The 18,919-nt window shown below is 45.0% G+C and overlaps 1 protein-coding gene across 2 annotated transcripts in view; it reads right to left on the reverse strand.

Moving 5' to 3' along the window:
* Window positions 1-18,919, reverse strand: part of ADAMTS2 (ADAM metallopeptidase with thrombospondin type 1 motif 2) — a 2,237,498-nt gene that overhangs the window by 205,975 nt on the left and 2,012,604 nt on the right. For both annotated transcript variants that reach the window (XM_069652661.1, XM_069652662.1), the window contains one exon: window positions 15,927-16,016. In XM_069652661.1, the coding sequence (XP_069508762.1) occupies window positions 15,927-16,016 (90 nt within the window). The remainder of the gene's footprint in view (window positions 1-15,926; window positions 16,017-18,919) is intronic.

The following is an 18,919-nucleotide window of genomic DNA, read 5'->3' on the forward strand; positions in this document are numbered from 1 at the left end:
CTTGAAATCCGCCGCTACTAAATGGAAAGAACCCAAAAACAAGCCTTCTCTGCCTATGCCCCAAGACTTCAGAACCTCCCCTTGTACACATCAGACATGCCCGCACGCACCTACAATTCAGTAAATAACTCAATTCAGTAAAGAACCCACCGATTCAAGGGGTCTTTCCTCTGCAACACCTAGGCCATAACGTTGCCCCCCCACACCACCTGGCTTGCTAGATGCCATCCAACCCTCTTTTCCCCTTCACCCTGTACAGCTGTTACCCTCCTCTGTGTCCCTCTCTGTCCTAACCCCCACTGTATATCTGTTCTGTTGTTACTTCTTAAAAGCATTCCGTTAAGCATCCGTACTGTTGCATACATCTGTAAAGCGCTCCATTGCTTCTCGAAGCTAGGTCTGTGCTCTATAAATACAACAATAATAATAATAATATTAATAATAATAATAATAATAATAATAATAATAACAAACATCCCCGCTTCCTGGCATCCAGGAAGAAGCAAAATCAGCAAGCGGTAGGTTATTTAAACAGAACTACAAATAAAGAGTTCTCCTGGTTATGGAGACAATAGTATGAAGATACTCTTCATGTAAAAAGAAAGTTCCCATTTCCCAATAAGCGACAACGCAAGGCTTTCTTTGGGACTTATTATATTATTTTCCCTTAAGCAAAATAAGAAATTGAGTCAGAAACCTCTTCATGAGTATATGTCAAACTTTCCAGATTTAAAGTTAACAACATCTTCCTAATATACTTATACCAGTCCCACGACCTTCCATACACATTACAAAACATATCGAAGAGGACATCTGTACATGGATGCAGGTGTTGTGAGAAAAACCCTCTAAACCAATATTTTGACTGTGTATTTCGTTTACAACCAAAATCCAGGTCTGTAGTAGTATTACTGGTCTTAGGGCAGAGGTAACAGTCTTTTTGTGAATTTAACCTCTTAAGAAAGCATGGTACATGAGTTTGAAGTAGGGTTATCTGATGTCTGCCATTGTGGTTGGAGAAATCCTAATGTAAGGTGATGCAATGCACCTCTGTCATTTTGGCCGTCTCAAGGGGATACTGTCCCAGATGCAATTTAATCTCACCCCTTACTTTGTGGAACGCAGGGCAAGGAAAGGGAAATAGAGAGAATGGGGACCTTAAGCTACAGAGGCACCATGGCGAGGTCCAATATGGGTGCGTTGGAGCAACTGATATACTTTGGGCTGGCAGGGAAATGTAACCTCTTGTCATGTGCCACGTATCTATAGCAGATCACTGGGTTATGTGACAGGTGGGCTTTTCGTGCTTGATCACTAAGACTCTAGAGCAACCGTGCACCATGGGGGGCTTAGTTGGGCTCTTAGCAGAGCCAGTAAGGAGGCCAACAGGAAAGGATCTGCCTAAAATGGGGGAGAGACGGAGAGAGGGGGGTTACTCCAGATCAACCTTAGATTTTGATCGTCTTTCCCAGTGAAACATATGCTGATTGGAGAAAACTGTGGACCAAGTCCTATTGAATGAGTTGGTTGAGAGGGAGACTGCAAGGGAATTGACAATAAGGAGGTTAGAGTGTCACTTTTATTGAGTAAACGTTTTGTGGGAGTGTGACTTATTCTGTATCAAACAGTCAAACAATTTTTATTGGAATTTTAACCTACCTCTGTTCCTCCAGCAATTTCCAACCTGCCAGTAACTTGGTATAGATTGTAGGACTCTATCTAACCAATCCGCATGCAGTCTTAAGATCTTCAACCAACCACGATCGCACACGTGTGATTCGATATCGATTGTAGAAAGACCAAGTTGGAATTAGTAAATACCATCAAAAGGTCTGACGATAGGCATAGTCCTACTATTAGATTAGCTAGAACGAATTATTAACACTTGGCTGTATAAAAATGAAAAGAAGAAGAGGCTCTGAAAAGCTGGGAAGATGGTTGGTTTGCGGCAAATGAAAAGAATCAGCAGTCCTTCTTGCATGTTGTGACTACAGGCGATGCTTGGGTGACCCATATAGATTCACATATTTTGGAAGAACAGTGGTTTGCCCATTTGGCAAGAAGTTTGTGAGGTTAAAATGTCATGACTTGCGAACAATATAATGTATGTAGGACAGGTGCAACTGCAAATGATCCTCGCAGCTTTGCCACAGAGGAAATACGAAATGCTCTGGCAACGCAGAGGTCAGGCAGAGCACCAGGATTGTTTACCTATGGATCTAAAGGTTATATCACCATATGAGAAACATGTATCTTAAATCTCTTTAATCAAATTAATAGCAGTATGAATTGAATTTTCCATGTTCATGAAGAGCTGCAGAAATCATTGCTGTAAATAAAAAAAGGCAAATGTGAAAACCCTGCTAATTGCAGACTGTTTGTTCTGATCAGTTGTCTAGCTAACGTGCATGGTAAAATATTACTTGAAAGGATACATGCTCGGTGCTGTAAGCACGAGGCTATTTCACACCTCGAACCAGGGGTCTGTAAAGGTGTACGAACTGTAGATTGAACACTTGAATTAGTCAATGTGTTTTTATGTTTTTGAAGACATTGCTTGATCTAGGCATTTGCTCTTGGATGCCCTGAAAAAGCTATATATTCCCCCTGCAATTTTGATACTAATCCAACACATTCACAGTCATAGCACTGCAGGTGTGAGATGGCGAGAGAGTGGGGAAACCATGAGAACTTTTTCAGCAGTGAAAGGGGTGAAAACGGGTTTTGTACTCGCACCACATTTATTCTCACTGTTTAGTGAAGAAATTGTGGAAGCAGTGTCAGGGCTGAATATGGATCTAATCCACTTGAATGGGTCCCATTACGCCATCCTCCTTTTTGCAGAGGATACTTTAATAATTCCAGTGGGACTGCAGCTGATGTTAAATAAATTCCATGATCTGCCAATGGTTTGTCCATAACCACGTGTATTATTCTTGGATTCAAAGAAATGCACCAGGCTCGACTTATCACAACTAGACACACAAATTGAAAAGGTAACTAGTCAAATAATTTGGGTGTGAGATTTAGAGAAGATTGTTCTTGGTGTCAACAGGTCCATACAATTAGCCTGGCCTTGCTTCGAACATTGTGCTATTTTAAAGCCTTTGAAGTGTATTGGTGGTAGGGCCTTCTCCCCAACATTGGAGATATATAGGGCTCAAGTCCCATGCTCGGCCCTTTATGGCTCTGAGTTGTGGGGGTATGGTACTACGTGTATGGACCCATTGGATTGAGGAAGAGCATTTTGTATGTCCATTTGATAGAATTTCCAACTAACTAGACATAATCACTTATTACATATGTGAATTCATACAGATATCAACACTTGATGTTTGTGCTGACCCAACATGTGCATATTTTCTGTCCTTCTTTGCTATATGCCTGCACAATATTCAGGGGTCTTTACTAACGATGTACACTGAGTTTGTAAAGGCCTGTGATGAATGACCAATGTCTAACTATATGTAGCTAGGTTGGAAATTATATCAAAGTGATATATAAAATAATTGTCTTATTACAATTGGAGCAATGCAGGTAATAACGGATGTTATCTGGATATATAGATATAAAGTTTGAGTTTTTAAATTATACTAGATGGTTGTAAAGCAACTGAGGAATTGTATGTACTTTTGTGCCCCACACTGATTTAACTGTTAACGTTTAGGTTGCTTTTATGTTTAATACTTTTGGAATACAGATAAATAGGAAGTAATTCATCAATTGTCAGGATAACACGAAGTGGCAGAGTGAGATTAGAAACTGGGTACTACATCACATATCGTCCACAGCACCTAGTAGTTATACATTGCTTAGCAAGAGAGGGTACATATGGATAAAGAACCATGACGTTTCAGTTTTGCAGCAATGGCAGGATATGTGATGACACATATTTTCTTATATAGTCTTTTAGACTCAGACTATGGAATAAGCTCCCGGGACACATCAGAAAGTCCAAGACACTTATGATATTGCGTAAGGCCCTAAAAACCCATTTGTTTTGCTGAGATTTCCCACAGGAAATAGTGACGGGGCAATTTACCTACTATACTGGAGAAAGACATTCCAATATTCACAGTTCCAATCTGCACCTAAACACGATTCAGTTCGTCCGGTGCGCGATACAAATGCCTCAAAACTCAAAAAAATTATTAATATATTGTGGGAACATTATAAAAAATAAAAGTTCTCGACACAGCACAGATTTCCTTCCCATCCCTCGCCCTGAAACGCCAAGCTGGGGCAAGTTTGGACCATAATCCAGAAGGACCTTTCCAGTAACTTTGAAGCCTTTCCAGTAACTTTAAAGGCGCGTGACTTCCAAGCAGGGGTGTTGCTAGATCTGGAAAAGATCAGGGGCTAAGCTAATGTCGAGACTGGCGGGATTCGGGGCTAGCTATAGCCTTTTGGTTGTAGCCCTTGAGCTTCTATCCAGGGCTACAACAAAGACCCAGGGCTATAGCCCCCTCAGCCGGCCCTAGCACCACCTCTGCTTCCAAGCATGTGACTTCCAAGGCCACATCCTATGAAGATGGATGCTCCTAGCATCCATCGTGAAATCCATCTCAGAAGAGGCACTTCCCCACAGTATCAATGTCTCCATCTGAAGGTGGCCGAGATCCTCTCCTTGCTGACAAAATCTACCCTCTACCCAAGTGTCCTAGCACATTATCGCTCTGTGATACACCTACCCTTTTTTGGTGAAAGGTATTGAAAAAACAGACTTCCTCCAGATACATGACTGGGCACCCAACCTCATTCAGGATTAGCATTCACACATCTGAATAAAATGTAGCAGAGAGACTGTAAAATATATTCCTACATCAAACACTGATAATACAAACATGCAATTTATAATGGCTTAATAAACTTGAAACAAGCAGGGGAAATGTACCTTAATAAAGACAAATTGCTTCCTTTGAACCATGGCCACCACATTTGGATGCCTGAACTATTATACCTTTTCTTGTGTCCTTCTCCTCTTCTGCGCCTGTTTGCTGCTTTTGCACTTCCTCTATATCACATTGGAGGGGCAAGAGCAGTGAATGAAGGATTGATAGGAGAGTTCTATGGACCTTTAATCACAAACATCTTTTTGGGGGTCATGCATCTAATGGTATTGGGGATTCCAACAATACAGGCACAGGAGTTAAGATTCTATTATATATTGAAGAATAGGGTGGTCTATAGATATGACATGATAGGTTATTTATAATGCGCTTAATACCCAAAGGTTTCTAAGCGCGGACCAGAGGATCGAACCTGTGTTGCTCTGTGTCGTCTTGCTTCCAAGGCAAGCACGTTCCCCCTGAGCTATCCTCCCGAGACTGCAAGGGCTAGACCAATCTCATTATTCTGGGATGGCATCCTATAATTTGGGGGTAAGGAAAGAGCCAGGAACTTCGAAAGGATTATTATTTGCTACTGACTTCTGGGAGCTATCTCCCAGATCCTGGAAGAAGCCAGAGACTTCCAGCAGGGGAAGATAATTGCTATTCCCATGGTAACTAAAGCCCAGATCTTGGAAGGAGCCAATGACTCAGAGAGAGGGAAAGAAATTCCGAGCATGTAGTTGGCTCAAGCCCAGAGGTGATACATAGCAACAATCCTGCTGGCAATCATTGTCAGTAAGGGCTAATAGTACGTTCCTGCTGGTTGGTATATGGGTCAGCAATTTTTAGGAGGTTAGGAAGGTGACCTGTGGTCAGAGGGTGACAATATCTAGCCAGAGAAGCAACCCAAAAGAGGACCAGTTTGAGAGCTGGATGTGCCTCCACTGGATTGTGAAAGAGTAGGGGAGGCGGGACTGCAATGCTAGTTCTTAATTTAATACAAAGAACATTTGGGCGCAGGCATTAGGCCCTATTGAGAGTAAACCCATGTGTCACAGATTTTAGCTGTCCCTTCATCCTGACCCCTTCTTGAGTTCAGTTGATCCCTGTAGGTAATAATAGTACCTTGTTCTTTCTCAGAACTAGTCCCAAGAAACAGAATGGGACTGCATTCCAAATAGAGAGAGAGTTAAAAAAGGGCGACAGGCAGACACGGTGCAGGGGGCTCATTAAAAGTGGCAGGGAGCCCCAGAGCAACCCAAAAACCGACACACCCTGTGGTTATTTTGTTTCCTCTATCTCCAGTACACTGTGAGTATAGTAAGCCAGGTAGGTCATCATTTTTTGTCAATCAAGCCTGACCCTTTCGACATTCCTCCAAAACCTGCTTGCTTTTTTAAGTAAAGGTATTGGACATAAATATTAGGGTTCAGTGTTCTGTTGATCCCACCCCATCACAAATGATGTAAGAAGTGGAATGACAGAACTCACTCCTGAATTGCGGGAATCATGCTGAAAGGTGTCCAGGTTATTTCCCCCTTTGAGTCTTGTGACAAAACACGCTCAATGAACTCTGAGGAGTCCGATCTTACTGAAGTGGGGGATCCAGAGTCAGATACATCTAGTGAGAAGGGTGTTGAAAGTACAAGCCAGGAAATCTACCTGCACCTTCCCAATAAAAGAACGTGTCTGTGTATTCAATCTTTCCCCCTTGCCTGTTTCTTCACTACACCCACTTAAAGGACCATTAATATTTAGGTATGCAATTGCTCAGACCTTGGACCAGACCCAGAGGGCTGCAGAGGAACCTTTCTTGGCCGACATCAAAGAGGATTGCAAAGGGAAAACAACATTTGCAGAGTCTGTAGAAGCAGTTGGTGGACAACCAAATGAGTGCAGAAAAAAGCAATAACGAGGCATTAGCAATATAACACAAAGGCATTGATTAATCCCTCTAGATTAATCCTGGAACCCTCAGTGGTTCAACAGTGGTGTTTAGCTGAGGAAGACCCCAGGGCCTTCTTTTGAATTTTGAAAGTAGCAGAGACCACCCTTTGGCCTCGGGATAGGTGGGGGCATGCGACTCCTCTATTGACAGGATTTTTGCAGGCCACCTATCGAAACCTAAAGCCTTGTTGAACCACTCCTTACAACTAGCTAGATCCATGTCGGACGTCTTGAATGGATGGGTCAAGACCTTGAGCTTTATATAACAAAATATAAGGGGTATTCCATTTAAGGCAGCTATAGAAAAACCCAACAGCTGTCATACCACATAACAGATCTCATCAACAAGTAGTTGGAGTTGAAGGATTGCCTTTAACAACGGCTCTGGCACTGGAAGCCGACATGAGATCAAGAAGACCCACCCCAGCTCCTATAGACAAGCTTAGTCCAAGAAGTTACTCTTGTGGGAAAAGAGGCCACATAGCCCGTGCCAGCTGAGAGGCTCACAAGGAGGAGCCAATGGATGCCAGCGATATGCACCTTTTTTTACAAAGAGGCTGGGCAGGACTAGGAGTCCTGGCAGGTTTAACAGGAGGATGGTAAAGGATCAGAGACGGAGAAAGTGGTGGAAATATTCGCTCGCGGTCTTTAAGGGCCAAATAAAAAAATTCCCATTGAGATTGAAGGCCAACCAAGTGATGCCCTAATAGTCTCTGGAATCCAATGAACATCTGTCTGGGCTGAGCTAAGCTGCCTGTACCAAGTGCACAAGGGGTGGGTTGGTCCAGATAACCTGCATTTGCAGTAATCGGGAGGAATACCCTAAGGCAACCATGGCTATCGAATCCGAGGGACACACCTTTCCCATGGAGGCACCTGTCATGCCAGGGCTTCTAGACACTGTAGCTGGTAGCTGGGACTTACTGGATTTCATTTCCTCAAACTGCATCCCAAGAACCATTTCGGGTTCCCTGGTGCTCACCTGAGACCAAATTCCCTATTCCTCCTGGCTACAGGATTGCTGTCCATCAAGGGTGACCAGAAATATCACACCATGGCCCCAAAACCTCCTCCTGTGTAACCCACCCCTATAGTATCTCCACCTCTGTGAGAAGTTAAGAGAACCACTGTATGATTGACTTAAAAAGCAAGCTCTATCTGGGGGAAAATGCAACCTTCACCCCTCCAACCAAAATCACAGGGTGGTGGGGGGAGCCAATTCGAAATGGAATGCATGTGATGAAGTCATATTAGATAAGGTTTTTGGGGTGAACTTGGAGACTTTGGCTGTGAGAGGAAGCTTCCTGCCATGCAATGCGACCCTTGGAGGGGGTAGATGAGAGATCCCTCAGAGTCTAGCCATCCTCCAGAGAGGCACATAGAGCAGGGCAGCAATGGCCTACGTAGCCCTCATAAGAATGATCCCTTTCCAGTGAGTAACCACTGTATATACTATATGAGGGACAAAAAAGCTCCTTCTTGCTCAGGTTACAACTAGACTCAGGATCAGATTCAGATACTTGGGTGGGTCGTTGTCCCCTGCTCCGTTCACAGGAAGACAAACTGCATTGATCAAGAAGAAAGACTAGCCAGCAGCTCAAGAGCTGCTCCGTGATGTTCTGGGAAATTGGGATGGGCTCGCCCAGCATTCAAAAGCAGCAGTGATGGATGTGCACAAGCCCCTGCACACAGATGGAGAGAAGAGTACTGAGGCTAATGCAGAGAGTGAGTACGCAGCTGCACAGCACTAAGAGAAAAATCGCCTGGATCTTAAAATGGACGTTTGGATACGGTCATGTTTCCACCAAACTTAAAAAGAGCCCTAAAATGTTTGAGGCATCAGGCTGTGAGGAATGAGCGGAACCCTTCAGAAAGCAGTTTGGCAGAAGTATGCTTTGCAAACTTTGTCAAGCAGCATCGAAGGTCTCCTTCTGCTTATGCCCAAAAACCCCCGCGTGCATAGACTTGGGTGGGCCATGCACTGCTCATGTGCCATAGCAAATACACTGTGGCTTTTCTGTGTTGCTCCAGGTGCTAGGGGTCAGATGGGAATCCATACATTGACATAGTGTAATTCATACATTAATTTCACATTAATTGGCTATAAATAAGAATCCAAATGTTTTGTAAAAATAGCATAAAGGTATTTCAAAGTGTAAACTATCTGAACCTAAACCGTTGGAGCATGGTAGCAGCAGGCACTTTGCCTGAGGCTGCTGTAAATTGGAATACATATTTTGATAGGAGAAGTGCTATTTCGAATGGATTGTGTCCTCCACGTATTCCTCATCTTGTGATATTCGTTATTGCCAGCTTCGCTGCTTCAGAATTTATTTTCCGGCAGAGGGCGCTGTGCTCGAGGTCGCGGCATCGATTGTCCCTCGACTGGCTCTGTTCCGTGTCGATGTCACTGCTGGTATAAATAGCTCGAGCTGCGCCCGTTGGCTTCAGTTCCGTTTTTCCGATTGCTTCGCTCTCGTGAATGTCAGAAAATGTCATCATCATCTACTGCTTCTACACCCAAGACTGGGTTTAAGAAGTGTATCGACTGCGGTTCGAAGATGTCTATCACCGATCCTCAACGCATCTGTCTATGGTGTCTGGGTTCAGATCATTGAACCAGCGACTGTGCCTCTTGTCAGTCGATGACGGAGAAGGCCCTCCGTGAGAGGAAAGGTAAACTAGCGGTTGGGCCTTGAAGTCAACCAATGTCACCTGGCCAGGTTCACACATACCTTGTGGGAATGCATTTCGGCGGCAGTTGAAAATATTCCAGAAGGCGAGGAAAGGGAAGGCTTCCTGAATATAGTCAAAGACGGGAAGGAGGCAATGGGGGAATGTCTCCAGTCTGGACTGGATACTGCTGATAGTATTAGCAGATCCATGGCATCAAGCACAGTGCTACAGCGATTTGCGTGGTTGAGAAAGTCGGGGTTTGCACCAGATGTGCAGGCTATGCTTTTCAACATGTCTTTTGATGGCTCGAGGCTGTTTGGTAGTAAGGCTGATGAGAGCCTAGAAAAACTACAGACCTCAAAAGCGGCAGCTAAATCCCTTAGTGCCTCCATGCGACAATCTCAGAAACCCTATTCGGGCTCATTTTCCTGGAGGGTTCGTGCTTTTCGATACTACTCTTCTTTTGGTAGAGGAAGAGGATAGGCTTTTCAAAGGGGCAAAAGAAATGTCACTCGTGGTGGATGAGGAAAGACTACAAAGCCATCTTCAGGAATGGCATCTTTACCCTCAACCGCTCCTGCAGCCGCCTCCAAATCACTTTGAGGCCTTATCATACAAAACACCAGTGGGAGGCAGAATCTCTCAGCATCTGAAAGAATGGCAGGGCATTACTTCAGATGCTTGGACACGGGAAACAGTAGCTCAAGGTTACTGCCTTCCCTTCCTAAAAAGGCCTCATGATCATTCACCGGGAGCCAACTCTGTCAAAATTCCAGGCACGCTCCTTTTGCAGGAAATGTTAACCCTGCTAGAGAAAGGTGCAATAGAACATGTACCTGCGGCAGAGAGGAACAATGCTTGATACTCCCCTTATTTTCTCAACCCAAAGAAGGACCGAGGATTGAGACCCATCTTGGACTTAAGAAACTTGAACAAGTTCCTCAGGAAGGACAAGTTCAAGATGGTAACCCTTTCTCAGATCCTTCAGGCTCTCCAACGTCAAGACTGGTTGGTATCATTGGATCTTCAGAATGCTTACTTTCATGTGCCAATCCATCTCAAGCACAGAAAGTACCTGAGGTTCGCGGTTGGCTGTTCTCACTATCAGTTTCGAGTTCTGCCATTCAGGCTGACTTCCGCTCCAAGGGTTTTCACCAAGTTGATGGCGGTAGCGGCAGCGAGTCTCAGGAGAAGGGGGATTCATGTCTACCCCTACCTTGACGACTGGCTTATCAGAGCACGTTCTCCAGAACAAGCTCAAAAACATCTGAAAATCACCAGTCACTTCCTTCACAATCTGGGCTTCTCCCGCAATTTCAAGAAGTCCCACATGATACCATCCCAAAAACTCCAGTTTATCGGAGAAGTCTTGGACACTTCCTCGGGCAAAGCCTTGCCTCCCGAGGTAAGAGCTCTCCACATTCTGCAGATGGTAACAAAATTCCAGAAAGCTCATCATCTGCCAGACCTCGATTTTCTGAGGTTGCTCGGCCTCATGGCATCCTGCATTTTTCTAGTGCCAGAGGCCAGATTGAGAATGAGATCCATTCAATGGGCCCTCAGGACTCAGTGGTCCCAGTTCTCGGGGAGTATGTTGGATCTTCTGCAAGTCCTGATAACAGTAGTAACGGATGCCTCACTCACGGGGTGGGAGCCCACACCAACGATCTGACAATCAGCGGTCGTTGGTCTCCATCAGAGTCCAAACTACACATCAACCTATTGGAGCTGAGGGCAATCAGACTAGCGCTGAAGGCCTTTCTGCCCTCTGTACAGGGAAAGAATGTCCTGATAATGACGGACAACACAGTGGCCATGTACTACCTCAACAAAAGAGGAGGCGTAGGATCACTACCACTGTGCAGAGAAGCAATGCAGCTCTGGTTCTGGGCAATACGAGAAGGAATCTCTCTATCAGCAGTTCACCTGGACGGAGAGCAGAACACGGCTGCAGACGCTCTGAGCAGGCAGAGCACAGTTTCCCACAAGTGGGAGTTAGCTCAGGAAGTCCTTCTGGAGATCTTCGCCCTTTGGGGAACCCCTCAAGTGGAGCTGTTTGCGACCACGGTAAACCGGAAGTGCGTACAGTATTGCTCAAGGGAATTTCCCACTAGAGGAGCTCTAGGAGACGCGTTCGTGGTGGACTGGGAGTTCCCCCTACTGTATGTGTTTCCTTCAGTCCCCGTGATTCCTCAAGTAATCAGGAGATTGAGAAAGTTCAGGAAAACCATGATCCTAATTGCCCCGGATTGAGCCAGGAGGACGTGGTACCCGGACCTTCTAGACATGTCCATCTGCCCTCCAATACGTCTCCCGCAAAGAGAGGATCTTCTCTCGCAAGAGGAAGGTCGGGTTCTCCATCCAGAAGTCAAGACACTCAATCTTCTTGCATGGTTTCTGAGAGGTTGAGACACAAGGATTGGGATCTTCCGGATGACATAATGGAGATTTTGCTTTCGGCCACCAAGGATTTTACTCCTCGCACCAGTGTCGTTGGAACAAGTTCAGTAACTGGTGCAAAGATAAGGATTTGGACCCTTTTCAATGTGGCACACCAATGGTGCTTTCTTTCCTGTTACATCTAGCCAATCTGGGGCTCCAGATCGGGACTATTAAAGAATATCTTGCTGCGCTGTCCATTTTCAATCGCTCCTCTGAAGAGGTTTCTTACTTCCATTAATCATTCAGTTCCTGAAAGGACTTACCAATGTATATCTACCAGTACCGTTTCATGTCCCAACTTGGGATTTAAACTTAGTTCTAAAATTCCTAACTTGTATACCATTTGAGCCTCTGCACTCCTGTCCATTGAGGCTTCTAACACTAAAAACGGTCCTTCTTGTGGCATTAACATCAGCCCGCAGGATTAGTGAAATAGAGGCTCTCTCATGTAAACATCCATATACCATCTTTCACAAGGACAAGGTAGTTCTTAAGGTTAAATCATCTTTCTTACCGAAGGTAGTTTCTGACTTCCATTTGTCAAAAAATTATTTTGCCAACATCTATCCCCCTACTCATTTGGGCAAAGAAGAGGAGAGTTTGCATAGAATGGACCCCAAGAGGGCCCTCAGTTTTTACATTTCAAGATTGTCAAAATTACGTCAAGATGAACAACTCTTTGTGGGTTATACAGGTCATAAATTGGGGTTAGCGGTGACAAAACAAACTATATCCCACTGGATCATTCTGGGTATATTGGAATGCTACAGATTAGCAGGAAAAGACCCACCAGATGGGCTACGAGCTCACTCCACTAGGGGAATGGCTACTTCTGTGGCTTTGAAGAGGGGAGTCCCTGCAAAAGACATTTGCTCTGCATGACATGGGCATCAATGCATACCTTCATCAAGCATTACTGCTTAGATGCCTCCTCCTCCAATGAGGGTTTATTTGCCAGGGCGGTACTTCATTCCGTCCATGAAAACAATAACTAGCACTTCCACCTCCAAATTGATCACTGCTATGGGAGTCTATCACAAGATGAGGAATACGTGGGAGGACACAATCCATTCGAAGAACAAGTTACTTACCAACTGTAACGTTCTTTCGACTGGATGTTCCTCCCACGTATTTCTCATCGACTCTCCCAGCCTACCCCACAGTACAGTTTACGTTTTCTTACACTTTCCTCTCACGATGGGCCTATCAGTCACAGGACACGCCTGGATGTTCCACAAGTATTTCCTCGAAAAAACAGAACTGAAGCCAATGGGCGCGGCTCGAGCTATTTATACCAGCAATGACGTCGACATGGAACGGAGCCCGTCGAGGGACAATCAACGCCACGACCTGGAGCACAGCGCCCTCTGCCGAAAAAAATTCCGAAGCAGAGAAGCTGCCGATAACGAATATCTCAAGATGAGGAATATGTAGGAGGAACATCCAGTCGAAAGAACATTACAGTTGGTAAGTAACTTGTTCTTCTGCATGACTCTTTAGTCAAAGACTGCAAAAGGCAGTACAGCATGTACGACGTTTGGTTTGTCATGTTAAGATGCTATTCTCCAGGGTGAATCCTTACCATATGTGAAATGAGATAATCAGTCAATAGAGCCGTCCAATTAGCTGACGGCATTACAAGCCCTTCATTATTAAAAACACGGCCAGCTTCAGTGTGAAAATGCCATCAGTAGACACAACGCTACTCGACAAAAATTGATCATCACAGCTGCAACGGGGTGCATTGCAGAAATCCATGTCTTTCCCTTGAAAGTGAAATATACTTATGTAAATGTTGAACTTTCATTTTAGAGACTGCGTGCTTTCAAATGCCAATCGGAGCCGGAAAAGGCCAAAGGAAGCGTCAGCCTCCTTGAATCTGGGACATGGCTGCCTGTGATTCTGACCTTGAGTGCATCTATTCATAATGCGCTGTCGGTTCACAGCTACTTATTTGTTATAGAACCGTGTAAATATAAAGTGTGCTTATGTATTTTCAGTCTTTAAAGTAAACAATATTGCTTTTTGTAACAGCATGCAAGTATATGAACACGAACCTATATTCTAATGCTCTGAAAGTTCAATAGTATTTATTTATTTATTTATGGAAAGGCGAGCGTTTCCAGTTAAATCTAGAATGGGCTTATGTTTGGAGGCCTGAAAAACAAAACACAGATATGTATGTTTACCGTTTATTTGCGCTAAGCATGAAAAACAGGAGGTATATCATTTAATCATTGTGGTACTGTAATAAAACAGATGCTTCATGTTCACAGTCATTGCGACACACTACATTGGTCTTGGAACATAACTATTTAAAAACCAGAATGGCACATATTACACTGTGTTGAGTTAAACACATTTAAAAAAACACTAAGAAAATCTCCCTGAAAGAAGGCAAAGTGCATGTAGACAGTGTTCCCAAAGCCCAGATACCTTATTGCAACACCCCCGAATACCAGCCACAGATTAAAACACCACGAAACATGTGACCTGCTTAAAGGGTTAACAGTCATCGAGAGAGTAGTAACAGTTACACACCATATGTTTGCACATAACAGTTTCAGTGCCATGTATAGGTTTTCTTTTCTTGTTTTTTTAACCTGCCCATGAAATAGCATTCATAGCAAACTTTTCAATATGTATTCACAGGATAATGACCTGTGCTACACACTTTATGATTGCCTTCCTGGCAAGGGCCACTGGAGACATAACCAAGCAGAGACCACCCTTATAAGCGACTAGAAAGAGTGGACACTGCTTCATTTTCATTAAGAGTCACAGGAATGGCAATTTGGATATTGTCGCTCAACACACACTCACGCACACACACACACGCTTTCAAGTGCAAGCTTGTCTTTGAAAACATGTACCATGGTTGCACAGGTAACGTAAAATGGTGCATCTTTCCCTTTAAGACCTGTTGCAGTGCATTTCCGGTAAGGGTTAAACGTTGCACGTGTTAACGCCAGAGTGCTTTACTGCGTAGAGCTAAGCAGAGCTGCCGGTAAATGCCATTACACTGGAATTTTAAGGCATTTTTCGGAACCTTTTTTGAAAGCAAAGAAAGGCATATCTGTTAAACTGAGGTATTCCGTAGTTTCTGGTTCTGTTTTGTTTGCTAGTTTGCACGTCAAGATAGCACCCTATAATGCAGACACAGTTCACAGCAAACATGCAAATGGCATAAAAACAACCAATGGGTCTGAGGAGAATGGCCCTTAGCTTAGACGGTGCAAGTCTATGGAAAGGTCACTGCAAGTCACAATTGTATAAAAGTTTTTTTTTTTGGCCATGGTGAAATGTGTATAAAAATGCCAGCTTCTCGCCAAACGGTGAAATGATATAGAAATACAGTATTCAAAATATAACAGAACAGAGGCCATTTTTTGGAAACATCATGACACATCAGCAACAGTCGAGGCTGATTAACTGGCATTCAACATTGTCATAACACATTCTCTTTCAACATTCTCGCGCAAGTCGATATAAAAAAAAACATAGATTAAAAAGACAGAGGAGTAGGAATGAAGATGAGAAAATGGAGCGGAGCAGACATTCGTTAATTTAGTTGAAATACCAGTTAGTAAAAAAGAACAAGTGAGCAAGCGCTGGCGAAGAAGAGTGTTAGCACAGCAAGATGTCCTCATTGTGAGGTGATCGCAGTCACAACAAATTCTCTCTTGAACTTTCAAAGTGAACATCATGAACCAGTGAGAGCCTTTTTCCAGCATCACCCCAGCAGCAGGCACGCGGGTGGTGCCTCCCCGGCAGAGGCCCGCAGCAGGTTGTGGAGTTCTAACTTCACAGAGAAGTCCCCCGAGAGAGGAAGAAGCTCCAGAAGATACAGAGAGAGAGAGATCCTAAGCTCTGTCGCCCAGTGGGGGGAAAAAAGATTCAGCCCAAGACAGAAGGCGAGCGATCAGGGAAAGGTCCCGTAGAGGGAGAGGAAAAGAGCAAAGGGCAAAGTCCACAGCGGATGGGCCATGCACTCAAGGGCAAGAGCAGAGCTATAAATGGGTCTTTTACTTGAAGAGATCGTCTTGATGGGAAAGGATGGGTCTGGTCTGGAAAGCCATTGCACGATGTAATTCTTCTTTGAGGGGTCAGAGGCGTTTTCTGAAACAGAAAATAGAATGCAATTACAAACAGCACAAAGACAAAACCAACCCTTCTGATGTTGCAACATACATATACAGCGAGCATAGAAAGCTTTTTGAAAGAGAAATCTTCTGCTGTGACAGCTCTACCAGCATGCAGTACACTGCCTGTGGGCTGGCTGAATTAAAGGCATGGTCTAGTAAACATTTTTATTGTCCGTACGGGTCGGCCATGTTTTTTTTAAGCCTAAGTGGCTCGATTTTAGAAAACTTTCCTATGGACCTTACCCGAGTTTTCGTCCATTATACGCACGCGAAAACAAGCACCAGGGAGCCGCCATTTTCTGATAATCCTATCTTTTCCCCCATCGCCCTGGCTGGCCTGCTTTTGCGGCACTAAATCAATTCCCCCGCCCCTGAGCCTGTCATCAGCAGACTCGTACCGCCCATTTCCCAACGCCAAAGCACGTCTCGTGTCAACATTCGCTGCGCTTCAGCTAATGACGTGTCGCCATGGAAATGGCAGGACGCCTCTTTCCTCAATAAGTATAAACAGACCGTTTCACAACACACAGCAGCAGATTTTCGATTCCATTCCTCTCTCTGTGTTACTTTGAGTATTCTGTGACTCGTTTCAGTGCTCTTGTCAGCTACCTTCGCCGCTTGTAGCCCGTGTGAACAGATACCAGTACCACTAATTATTTTAGTTTGTTTAACACACAATGGCTACAATAATGCCCTACATGTACGAGCCCGAGTATACCGAGGAGGAACTACTGGAAAGGAAAGCACGCGAAAACGATGGGGATTCGGACGGTAGTTGGCAGGACGAATCAACAGATGAAGAACCTGGGCCTAGTCGAATGGACAGCGTCTCCACCTGGTGCACATGCAATCGGTGCGAGCTAATGCCAACTGAGAACGAGAACTGCTGCTGCTGAGAAAACTCGGGATGCCTGGCCTACATTTCGGAAGGCGAGCCACGACCGCAATGCATCACCGAGCTGCCAGACTTCAGGGAAGCCTGCCTCACACGGGCCGTGTTGAGAATAATGATGGTGCTTATGCACGAACTTCGCGCAGCTGTTCGTCCTCGTAATCCGAGTAACGAGTAAGTATACTCTGCTTGTCATGCCACTCCTATTTCATGTTCTTCTACTATATCCAAAATTACATCTACATATCATTGTAACGCATGTAAGTCGTTCAATAGTGTGCATTGTCTAGATAGCATTTGTCTGTGCAGAATGCCATTAGTTACAAGAATTGTCATTGACAACAAACGTTTATTAAACTTATCTTGGTCATTTAAAAACAGTTTGTTTCATTCCTTTTCACAGGTGGTACAGGCTGGTGGCCTATCGTTCCTTTACATGGTGGCTCCACGGGAGGCTTGGGCACCGCGTTCGAAGAGTGATACCCGCCTGTGCCGTTCGTGCCATTAGAGAAACGTTCCAGAGTGACAGCGGTCTGTACAGGAGATTTTCTCTCGCTGTGCTGCAACCTGAACTTTACAATGTTTAAAGTCTTGTATTTTTGTGTCATCAAAATAAGATACAAAATAAAACACCACATATATTTTAACAACGGTTGTTTCGATTTTTTAAATGAATCAAGTGTGTCTCCATTCAAGGATGGACGCCAGACATCTGTGCTCCGAATGGGTGAAGGTCTGGTCGCTGTGAAGCAGGGTGGTCACTATCTATCTAAGCTAACATAACATATTCTCGATAATGCATGCACTAAATAACACTTGTTCAAAGTCTTTCAGTGGGTTATGTCTCTATAAAAGTCACACATATGTCTATACTAACAATTACCATTGGATTATACAGGCCTTGGGTCTTGACCCCTATAATACACCGGTTGAAGTGTGGGTCTGTGCTCACAAGAATCTCCGGTATGTGGCATTTGTTATTGATAAGCAACAATATACTATCATTGATTTAAAGACGATATACTATATAATGATATAAAGGCGGTTCGCGCCGGTGGATGCGCGCTGGCATGGGGGGCTGTCAGGGGCGAGAAAGGCCAAGGTGCCAAACTACATGTACACTTCAAAAGGTATCCCATGCTAAGGGGCCATCGGTCACATGGCCTCCTCAGACCCTGTGTCTCCAGCCAGGCCTCCCCTTGAAGCAGGCCGCCCCCCTGCAATCCACATAAGTGTGTCTTTATTCAGCAGTCTTCCTGTGCCTTATCTGCACGGCCCAGGCCCATCCATCCCACCCCCCTGTATCAAAGGCGGTTCGCGCCAGTGGATGCGCGCTGGCATGGGGGGCTGTCAGGGGCGCGAAAGGCCAAGGTGCCAAACTACATGTACACTTCAAAAGGTATCCCACGCCAAGGGGCCATCGGTCACATGGCCTCCTCAGACCCCGTGTCTCCAGCCAGGCCTCCCCTTGAAGCAGGCCGCCCCCCTGCAATCCACATAAGTGTGTCTCCATTCAGCAGTCTTCCTGTGCCTTATCTGCACGCCCCAGGCCCATCCATCCCACCCCCCTGTATCAAAGGCGGTTCGCGCCGGTGGATGCGCGCTGGCATGGGGGGCTGTCAGGGGCGCGAAAGGCCAAGGTGCCAAACTACATGTACACTTCAAAAGGTATCCCACGCCAAGGGGCCATCGGTCACATGGCCTCCTCAGACCCGTGTCTCCAGCCAGGCCTCCCCTTGAAGCAGGCCGCCCCCCTAAGACCACGACATACATACGTCATTCATTCACAAACACACCCCTGCTTCTAATACTTTATAAACCACTTGATATGTCTCATGAGAACATTTTTGTGCTTTGCAAGTCAACTCCTGAACGTGTTACCTGGCAACCACTGAGATCTACGCTAATCTGCTCGTCGTCGTGCTATCCGTGAACTTCTGTGACCGCTTAGAGCAAACCCATCAGTGTGCTACCTGTGGCCACCC

This window comes from Ambystoma mexicanum, chromosome 3p (assembly GCF_040938575.1).
Source record: "Ambystoma mexicanum isolate Mex_15411 chromosome 3p, UKY_AmexF1_1, whole genome shotgun sequence".
In the NCBI taxonomy this organism is placed as follows: Eukaryota; Metazoa; Chordata; class Amphibia; order Caudata; family Ambystomatidae; genus Ambystoma; species Ambystoma mexicanum.